This window comes from Nyctibius grandis, chromosome 8, assembly GCF_013368605.1.
Source record: "Nyctibius grandis isolate bNycGra1 chromosome 8, bNycGra1.pri, whole genome shotgun sequence".
NCBI lineage: Eukaryota > Metazoa > Chordata > Aves > Nyctibiiformes > Nyctibiidae > Nyctibius > Nyctibius grandis.
This window is the reverse complement of record NC_090665.1, coordinates 31,998,066-32,008,202: the sequence shown is the minus strand read 5'-3', so window position 1 is coordinate 32,008,202 and position 10,137 is coordinate 31,998,066. Positions and strand designations below refer to the sequence as shown.

Below are 10,137 nucleotides of genomic sequence, written 5' to 3'. Positions count from 1 at the left end.
GTATTTTCACATGCACGTAAAGCTGGAAAAAAGGCCACTTGAATTTACACGGAGTCTTAACAGCGTACAAATCACTGCACACATGTGTCAAGGTCTAGCACAGAGACACACATTGAACAGCTGAAAACCTATGTAGAAACTGAGTGCACACTGCCTGGATCTAGGTACTTCTGTCTAGTAGTTACATAGAAGATGTATACACTGCACTGCCACACAGAAACGCCCACTTCATGTATACTGCAGAAAGTGAGGATGGCAAAGAAAATATCACTCTCATTCTGTGCATCTTCTTCACTGTCTAGATCCACTAGTTGTATTTTTGTTTGCATTCTGAAATAGCAGAATATTTGGAGGGGGAACAAAAAGCTAAATAAATATTTAATGTATCAACACCTGTCATATAGTTTCTGTGCACCACCGCTATCGATTTCCTGGTAGTTCTCCTTCCCTACCCAACTTCATTAAAGAATAAAAGTAAAGTAATAAGTCATTTCACACTCTGTCTGACCATTATACAATAATAGCAAGATTTCATGCAAGGGTACAACATTATGCCCATCTGCAATCACAGTCTCTTTGCAAAAATCTCAATTCACACTTCACATGCAGCTAACCTTGTTACCATTCCCTTCCTAAATCCATCAGTCTTGCAGCTGCACGTCTTCACAGCCCAACATCTTAAAATTCATCACTTTGACACCCTCGCATCCCTACAGGTCAAGCTAAAGAAGCCAACCAAGAATAATTAAAGGGTACCCCAGATGTTTAGTTTACATCTAGCCAACCTTTCCTGGAACCAGGTACAGTTCTCTCTTCGTACACTAACGATCCATGTAAGGTGCTTGTTTTAAGGGGACGAGACCTCCAACAAAATTTCAGATCTGTCCCCTCTCCGTCTTTTTTTTTTTTACAAGTTTAGCTCTTTGTAGTTGGAATTTGAACAAGCAGCGTGATAATGAGTAGGTTGAGGGAAGGAAAGGTGTTATCTCATTAAGGTAATTACTAAGACATCCCCACCATTACCTCGGTTTGAAAATGTGTCAATTAAAGCGCCCTACACGGGCTCCCAGAGACAAGGGAACACGACAGCCTCGGACAACTGTGTGCCCAGGCCGGGAGGGAGGGAGGGGAGCGGGGCTGCTGCCCCCCCCTGCAGCGCCGGTCCCGCGGGGCACGGCCCGGGGAGGCCGGGAGCCGCCGTGACGGGACCCGCGGCTGCGCCCCTGGCCGAGCGCGGCTGCCCGCCGGGGCGGGAGGTGGCGGGGGAGCCCCGGGGGTCCTGGCGCGCCCCGCATCCGTGGCTGGCGGCGCAAAGCGCCTCCCTGGGGTTCCTTTGAAATACTCTAATTTTGAGGACCGGCGTTTGTGCGCTTCCATTAATAGAAGCGGCTCGTGAAAAATAGGGCATATGAATATGGAAACGGAGTTGTAACGCGCTGGGCGCTCCGCTGGACCCGCTCTCCGGCTGGAAATACACAGGGACAGGCGCTGGCTCCGGCTGCCCCGCGGCCCCTTCGACAGCGGGGAGCAGCCCGAGGGAGGAATGAAGTTCAGGCGCTTTTTCGCGAAACGGGGGCTCCGGGGAGCGGTGCCTTCGGGGGCCGCCCGCCCGCCCCCCGTCCCATGCCGGTCCCGGGAGGTCTCCGGCCCCATCAGCTGCCCCCCGCCGGGGACCGCGGGGCTCATTTCGATGCCGCCCCCGAGGCGGAGCAGGCGGCTCCTCCCGCGGAACGAGGGTGCAGGATCGTCCCAGCAGGTCAGGTCTGCAGTGCCCCCCTTTCCTCCCAAACGGGGCTCCACGTTAAAGCGGCTATCGGGGAAGAAACCCGGTGGTGTCACCGGCGGGAGACGTGGGCCTAGCAGCAGGACGGAATAAAGGCGGGCAGGGAGCCGTGTAATTCCAACCTGAAACGGTTATTCACCGCTCATCCCCGTCACCCCTGGGCTGGAGATATTTCTAACATTGTGAAGGGGTTTACCCTTTCCACAGGTGAGCTCAGCCTGGCTGCACGCACTCTACCCTGGGCTGGAGCTGGGTGGGCTGCAATAAGGATTTAGGGCGACTTACAGTGTGCGTTCGAACAGAAGCATCGTGTGAATTTGGAGGAAGATAAACTCTGGAAAGGAAGAAAATAACAAAGGTGAAAAGCCCACCCGCACAAGAAACAGTAGAAGCTGTAGGACCCATGGGCAGCGCCGGAGCAGTAGTACGGCGTTACACGCGGGCTCCGCTGGCCCGTACAAACGTGACCAGAGTAATCGGGGCGGCAGGGAACTTCGGTCGGTGCTGCCTGATGGTTTCCAGCAGCGGCTGAGCCGGGCTCTCATGCCCGACTGGGAGAACGGATTCAGGTCTCGGAGCACCTAGCTGCCACCCCGGCGCCAGGGCAGGCACCCTCGGAGCGGCACATACAATGCTCATCCCTGTGTCCCAGCCCAGCGAAGTCCCCCTTCTCACTTTCTTCTCTAATGACGGCCAAGCTTATCCTCCGGGAGGGAGGAGTAATTAAACATTATCATACTGCTGCATGCCGCTCTTCGGTCAAGAGCGGCGGAGCAGCCTACCTGCGGCTCTGCTTCCGGGAGGGCTTAGCCAGGAGCTGGACTGGAGGCTGCAAGGAGTCTCCCAAACCTGCCTGAGCGAAGCAAGGGGCTCCCCGAAGGAGCCTCCCGTGTCGTGCCCACCTGCAACACACGCAGCCAGGACCCAGCAGAGACAAACCAAAGGGAGACAGTGGAAGAGGCTACCATAGGGGCTCCTGCATCCCCCCGCGGCCGCGCCGGTGTCAATCCGGAGCGACAGGGGCGGAAGCAGAGCAGCCCTGTCCTGCTTTCCGCCCCGCTGGCTGGAGCGGGGACAACACTCAAACACCCGGGTCGAAGTCCTCGGGACGCAGATCCCACTCCGTGCTCTCAGACCGAAGGGCCTGGCCCAGGACAGGGGCCTTCCCCCGGGCGGTGGGTGGCTGAGACGAGCCAGGCGGTGCTAAGGCAGCGGGAGCCTGTCTCAGCCTCCTCCATCTTAATCACCGCCCGCCGGCAAGCGCCGGAGAAGGAGCCCACGAAGTTCTCCCCTTGCTGCCCGGCCGAGCTCTGCCGCCCCGGGCAAGGCAGGACGGCCTCGCCGGGGCGGGACGCGGGGGACCCGGGGCGCCGGGCCGGGCCGGGCCAGCCCGCGCCGCCCGGAGCTGTCCGTGGTGCTGAGGGCGGCGGGGCCGCCACCGCCCGTCTCGGAACGCGCGTCCTCCGGGGCCGGAGCCGCCCCGCTCCTTGCGGGACATGGCCTGGTGCGGGGAGAGGGCAAACACCCCCAGCTACCCTGAGGCTACCGCGTCCCCTCGCTTACACACCGCTCTTCTACAGCCTCCCGGTTTGCTTCCACGCTCAGCGGCCCAACAGCCAGGTCTTTCCCGGCGGGTGCCGGTGTTTCCCGCGGTTTAAGGCTAAGAGAGCCCGCTCCTCTCGCAACAGATGGTTTATTTGTTCACATCCACTTCCAGGGCCGAGAGGAGGTTCCGACCCGGGCGAGGGCGGAGGGGAGCCAGGACTGCGGGGATTCAGCAGCTCGGCACCAAGTCTGGGGACGGCTGCGAAGAAAGCAGCTGTCTGGGGAGGAAAGGGGACAGAACCCGAACGGTGCGGCTGGAAAGGCACGGCCCCCAACGGCACCGAAACGCGAGCGGTGCCCGGTCCTGCGCCGTGCGAGGCGGCGGGGAGGCGACCCCGCGGAGCCCGGCCCTTTGTCCTGCCGCAGCGCGCTGAAATGCGTGCCCATGTGCTGGGGTTGGGTTTTTTTTATACAAGCAACGGAGCCGTTTCCTGCAGGGTGGCAAGGACGACCCGACTGGTCAGCCTCAGGGACAGCCTGTCCCCAGTGCAAACGGTGAACGGGACAAACGAAGGAGGGTTTACATTTCCAGCCCCGCTTCCCAAATGGAGAAAGCGGGGGGGTGAAAGAGAGCGATTCTTGCTCCAAACTTCCTTCCCGCTCACACACTCTTTCCAGTTGGGTCTGGAAATACATTTCACGGGAGGTCGCGGTTCCTCTCCCACGGGCAGACCCTGCCTTAGGCACCGTCCGACACGGCAGGGGCAGCCCCCCAGCCCAGTCGCTCTCTCCTCGCTCGCTCTCCTGCCCGCAAGCCCCTGCCCGCCACCGTTCCCAAGCACCGGGAGCCTCCAGCCCCTGCCCAGGCCGGCACCCCGCGGCCGGCCCTGCCCGGGAGGGGGAAGTTGGGAGACACTGATCTATTTTGCATGAACTTTTCTTCCTTATTCTCACTACTCTTCAGCGAGTTTGTGTAGGCAAAACTGAGCCCCGATTTAGCCATCGAGAAGAACAATGAGCTAGGACCAGCTTTTCCAGCTGGATCGCCTCCCTTCAGGAGAAAAGAGCCTAGGATTAGTTGTTTAGACTCAGGAAAGGGCCCTAACAGAGCCCAAATTTCCTGCCTCCTTATCCAGCCCGGATAGGATGCGTTTCCCGGGAAGACCTCGGCTGCGAGGCAGGGCGGGCGGGCTGCCCTGGCCACTCGGGGCCCCTCTCCCGGTCGCTCCTGCCGAGGGTAATTTGGGGGTCGCGGCGGAGGCGCGGGGGAACAGTCAGCAGCCGCCGCAACATGGACAGAAAACGAGGTGGGCGTTCCTGACCCGCTCCCCTTTTGTTAGATCAAGGCAGAGGTCAATATGGTTTTAACGCGAATTTATTAGCAGAGAAATCAGCAAGCCGCTCGTTAATTAGCAAAGCCCAAATAAACGTGCCCGGAGGCTTCTCTTTTTCTTTTTTCGTTCCTTTTTTTTTCTCTCTCTCGAAAGAAAGGGAACCCACGAGCAAAAAAAAAAAAAGAGAGAGAGAAAAAAAAGCAAGCCAAATCCTCAGAGGAGAAGACAATATTGGACTTTATGAATGTTTTATAGGTAATTGCTGTATAACTTTCTAATTTCGCAGGGGGGGTGTTCACCTCCAAAGGCTGGGGCCAGAGCCGTCCCCGGAGCCCTGTGGAGGGTCACAGCCCTCAGCCCCGACCCGCACCCCCTCTCCGGCCCGCTCTGCCCCCGCGGGACCCGGCGGCCGGGCGGCCCGGGCCGGCACTGGGCCGAGAGGCGCTCGGGAGGGAAACTGCCTGCCAGGGGAAGGGGAGGGGGCAGCAACAAAGATCAAAGGCCAGCGGGGCTCGGGGGCTCCGTGTCCGCCGGGACCCCCCTGCCCGCTTCCCCTCATTACTCACCCCGACGGCCGGCGCTCGCTGCCTGTCCCAGCTCGGTGCGGAGACAGCTGCCGGGCTGGGGGCGCGTCCCCAAGCCCAGTGCGGCCCCCCCGGAGCCAGAGCCGGCCCGGGCCGCCCGCCGCCTTCCCGGGAAACCCACCACCGCCCTGGCCAGGTGTTTAAAATAACGGCGAGGGGCACGACGCCTGCGCGGGGATTTGTTTTCCCTTTAAAATACAGCTAGAGAAAAATAGCGCCGGTTATGAAACAACGAGCCTAAAATTTAAAATAATAATTAAAAAAAAGTGGCATTTGCCTTTTCTACTCCAAATTTCTTGCATTATCGTCCACGGGAAATTAGCTACCTTGAATTTCCACGTTTGTTAAAAAAAGATAAAGTTTATTTCTTTTTTTTTCGGTTTTTTTTTTCCCCTGTAATTTTTCAGTCACAAAAAAAAATCTATATTTTGTCATCTAAGTATTTATTTTACTGAATCCAAAAAGACATGAAAAGGGAGAGGGGAGAATCACGTTCGTTCGTTTTAAACTAACGTATAGAAGTGATTTTTTTTGACAACATATAATAAATATGATATAGCACTCAGCACTCGGTCTGTACAATTCTGTTAGCATTAGGGAGCATGCCACTTTTCAATAATAAAAAAAAAAAAAGGTCATGAGAAAAATCAGTGCAAAGTTCTCCGTTTCCCCGGTCTTCGCCACCGGGCGGGGGTCGAGGCGCTCTCATTCCCTCCGTCCTCCGCAGCCGTTAGTCTCTCCGGCGGGCTCGGGCTCCCTCTCCCTCTCCTCCTCCCCCTCCGTCCCTCTCTCTCTCCGAGCTCCAAGTCCTGCCTCGCAGGAGCCGAGGTCGGCGGGTCGCCCCGCGGCTCTGCCCGCCTTCCCCCGCGTGTGGTCGTTTCACTTACGGGCTCGGCTCTGGGTTCACGGTTCAAGAGTCCCTGCTCTGACTGATCGCCTCCCTCGGTGGCCGGTGGCTGCCTGCAGAAGCTCCTGCCCCTCGGCTTCCCCTCGCTTCCTCCTCTGCGGTGCTGGGGCTTGTTTGGGGACGGGGAGGGAAAGGGCTCGTTGCGGGGACCGCGGTGTCGCTTCACCGGGGGTGCGGGGTACCGGGCATCGGGTTGGCCAGGGGGTTGAGGGCCGGCTGCCCGCCGGGCCCCAGCCCGTGGATCAGCACCCGCGGCACAAGCGGCCGCTGGAGTTGGGGGTGCGGCGCGGGGGGAGTCCGGTACATGCTGCTGTACATGGCCGCGGCCGCCGCGGCCGCCGTCGTGCTGTCCATGCTGCCCAGCAGGCTGGGGTGGTAGAAATAGGGCGAGGGGAACATCCTCTGCAGAGCCGAGTAGTTCCCGGCCTCGGCCAGCAGCTCCAGGCCCACCGCCGTCTGCCGCTTCCACTTCGTCCTGCCGGGGGAAACAAGAGGCGGCTGCAGGGCGGGCGCCGCGACGGGGCACCCGGCCCGGTTCCGCGGGGGTCCGCCGGCAGCAGGGCCCCTCCCGGCACGGCCCCACACCACCGGGGCCCCGGCGGGGCGCACCTTCCCCGCGGGCCCGCGCACGGCGCGACGCCCCGGCCGTGCTGGGTTCCCCCAGCTCCAGTCGCACCCCCCGGCACATGCACACGGCGACTCCGGCCAAATTAATAACCACGGCACACGGTTAGATCGCGGCGCGGTGACGCTAATGGTTTCCGACAGAATTAGGGTGGCTGCAACCGTATGTAATGAGACAGAAAATTACGGCAGCGGCGACAGGGGCCGGACCCCCCAGCCCGCCACCGGGGAGGGCGCGGGGCAGCCGCTGGGCGCTCCCCGCATCGCCCCGGGCCCCGTGGGCAGAAGCACAGCGGCGCCCGCCGGCCCTCCGGGGAGCCCCTGGGCCTCCGCCCCGCCGGGGCCCGCCTTACCTGCGGTTCTGGTACCAGGTTTTCACCTGCGTATCGGTGAGGTTGAGGGCGGCGGCCAGGTCCATGCGGTCCTGCACGCTCAGGTACTTCTGCCGCTCGAAGCTGCGCTCCAGCTGGTTGAGCTGGTGGTCGGAGAAGGCGGTCCGCGCCTTCCGCGGCTTCTTGGCCCGCACCGGCGGACTGTCCCGGCTGCTGCTGATCTCCCGGTCGCCCTCCTCCTTTGTCCCTGCGAGCGAGCCGAGGCGCGGTGAGGGCCGGCAGGACACCGGCTCGGCCCCCGCCCCGCCGCGGTTACCGCGACAAGCCGCCCCCTCCCCGGGGGCTCCTCCGGGGCATGGGGGGAACGGTCAAATACGGCGGGGGGCGGCAGCGGCGAGCCCGTCCGGCGGACGGCGGGATTTCCACTCTCCCCTTGCCAGCTACACGGCTTTCGTTATTTTCTCGCCCTCTCCCCCCGGCGCGAAATCCCGGGAAATCGACATGTCAGTTCTGACCGCTCGGGCCCGGGTTTGTGGCGCTCCTTGATCTTCCCCCCAGGAAGAACAATAATCTCCCTAATTGACCCACTGGGGAGGTTGGTGCACACAAAAATGGCCAGACCAGACTGTACATCTGTTTTGGGCGCTCTTATGCTAATACTAAAAGAGCAGAATGAGCGGCACACCCGGGCGTCTCGCTGCTCTTCAGCCTGGTAGAAATATCTCAACGGGGCAAAATTAGAAAAATGTGTCCTGTCGCCTCTCGGCTGAGCTGGGCCACCTGCGCGGGAGGGCAGCTCCGCCGGCACCGCAGGGAAAACAGCCCCTCTCCCTGTCTCCCCTTTGCTCACTCTTTTCCTTCCTTCCCCTTCCTTTCCCCACGCACACATCGCTATTTTCATTTACGACCCCCGCACGGCGTGGGCTTCCCCATTAGCCCCAAATCCGTAATTAAAAAAAAAAAAAAAAAAGACGGAAAATGAACCTTCCTATCCCGGCGCGGGCAAAACCCGGGTGTTTTGCAAAACGCACAAAGCCCGCCAACCTGCCGCTGCCTATTGCGGGCCGACTGTTTTTTTTATTATTTTATTTTTAATTAAAAGTTTTTTGTTTATTTGGTATTGGAAGTTGGGGAAGTGGGATTTTTTTCCCCTTATTTTTATTTTAAATCGAATGAGCAAAAATTAAAAGGCTGAAGGCAGTATGTGCAGCTGAGCCTCCCGTTCTTAGAAAGCAGGAGAATCATTTATGCGCATTTGCATTAAAAATAAATACATTCTGGTTTACAATGCGATCCCACTGCTCCGGCTATTTCCTTAAAAACAAGGAAGCTAAATAAAAAAAAAGAGGAGGAAGGGCCGACAGAAAGGAAAAAAAAAAAAGATTTAATTTCCTACCGATCTTAAACCCTCGATAGCGAGGATCACCGACAAGCCCCGGCAGAACGGACCGCTCCCACCGCGGATGTCCCCCCGATTTTCATTTCACCGATGCGGCCGAGAGCCGCGGCCCCGGTTTTCGCGGCGGCAGAGGCGGTGCGGGGCCGGGCCGGGCCGTACTCACCGTGGCATTTGATGTCGCCCTGCGTGTCGTCGCGCTTGTCGAGCTTGGCTTTGCCGTCCTCCTGCTCGAGTTTGGGCCTGAAGCTTTCCGGGGCCGCGCTGCCCTCCTGCTTGGGGGTGTGATGGGGAGAGGGGACGCTGGTACTGTAAGGTGCACACGCTGCCAGCGGCTTGCTGTCGCCCAAAATGTCCTTAATTAAAAAAGAAGAGGTGGAAGTCCTGGGGCCGGAGCTGGCCGAGCCCAGCTGGGGCGGCGGCGGCTGCGGGGGCGACGGCTGCAAACTCGGCGGCGGCGGCGGCGGGTGCGGGCCGAGGTGGAGGTGGTGCGGCGGCGGCGGCGGGAGGCTCTCCGCCACCCCCAGGTGCGGCTCGGGGTGCTCCATGCTCACCGAGATGGGCGACGAGGGCGCCGTCCCCACCGTGTCGATCTCCGAGCAGGGGGACGGCGTGGCCTGGCTCCTAAAATCCGCCGGCCGGCCGTCGCCGTGGGGGCGAAAGTCTCCGTTCATGACTCCGGGGCTGCCGGTGCTGCCGCCCGACAGGATCGTGTCTATCCCGAAGCTGGACCCGCTCGGTCCCTCCATGGCGGACCGCTTAGCGCCGCGCCCGCATCCCCGGGGGCGTCCGCGGGAGTCGCACCGTGGGTGGAAGGGAAGGGAGGGGGTGAAGTAGGTTACCACAACCCACGCACCGGCGGCGCGGTCGGCCCTAACGCGTGGCCCCCGCCGAGCACCGCATCGCCACCGAGCCGGTTCGCCGCTACCTAACTTTGTTGCGGGAAGTTGCGGGCGCGGAGCGGGGCAGACACCGGCCACTGCGGCGCGCCCGCCCGTGCCCACCGAGCTCCTCTCGGCGGCGGCGGCGACTCCCCCCGTGACGTCACGGCCACCGCGTTTCCCACACCCCCGCCGCCGCCCCCGCGCCGTTTATTATAAACCCGGGCTTTTGCCGCCGCCGCTGCCCGCCCCCATTGGCTGAAGGCCGAGGGGGGGCTGACGCAGAGCGGGAGGCAGCCAATCGGCGGCGGGGGGGGGGCGGGGGGCGTCCCCCCCTCCCTCCCGCGCCCGTCCCCGCCGCCACCGCCCCGTCGGGCCCCGGTTCCCCATCCGCTGGATCGGATCCCCCGGAGAGCATCACCCGGTGTTCCTGGGACGGTTCCGTGGTTGAATGCCAGAGTAATGGGAAGTGCCAGTGACAAGACGTCGTATTAATCCCGATGGAATGGCAAGTCGACCTAATTAGCAGAATAATTAGAAAGGTGGTAATGAATGATTTAGACATCTGCGAGGGTCCCTTCTAAGACCCTCCTCCTCCTGCCTGCCCCTTACCGGGAATGCCCCTCTCGACCCTGTGCAAAGCTGCGCGGGTGCGGTGGCAGTGCGGGTGCGCCCCCACACCGTTTCCCACCGCGGTTCGTTTCCTGGGGAAGCCGTCCCGCTCAGAACTACGGGGGGCGCGCGGGGAGCT

The 10,137-nt window shown here is 60.8% G+C and overlaps 1 protein-coding gene across 1 annotated transcript; it reads right to left on the bottom strand.

The window, feature by feature from the left end:
* Nucleotides 1-6,315: 6,315 nt before the first annotated feature.
* BARHL2 (BarH like homeobox 2) lies at nt 6,316-9,254 on the bottom strand. Its single transcript, XM_068406970.1, has 3 exons — nt 8,672-9,254; nt 7,131-7,356; nt 6,316-6,628 (listed from the first exon to the last, which is right to left on the bottom strand). The coding sequence occupies exons 1-3, from the start codon at nt 9,252-9,254 to the stop codon at nt 6,316-6,318; spliced, it is 1,122 nt and encodes a 373-aa protein (XP_068263071.1).
* Between the last annotated feature and the right edge of the window lie 883 nt (nt 9,255-10,137).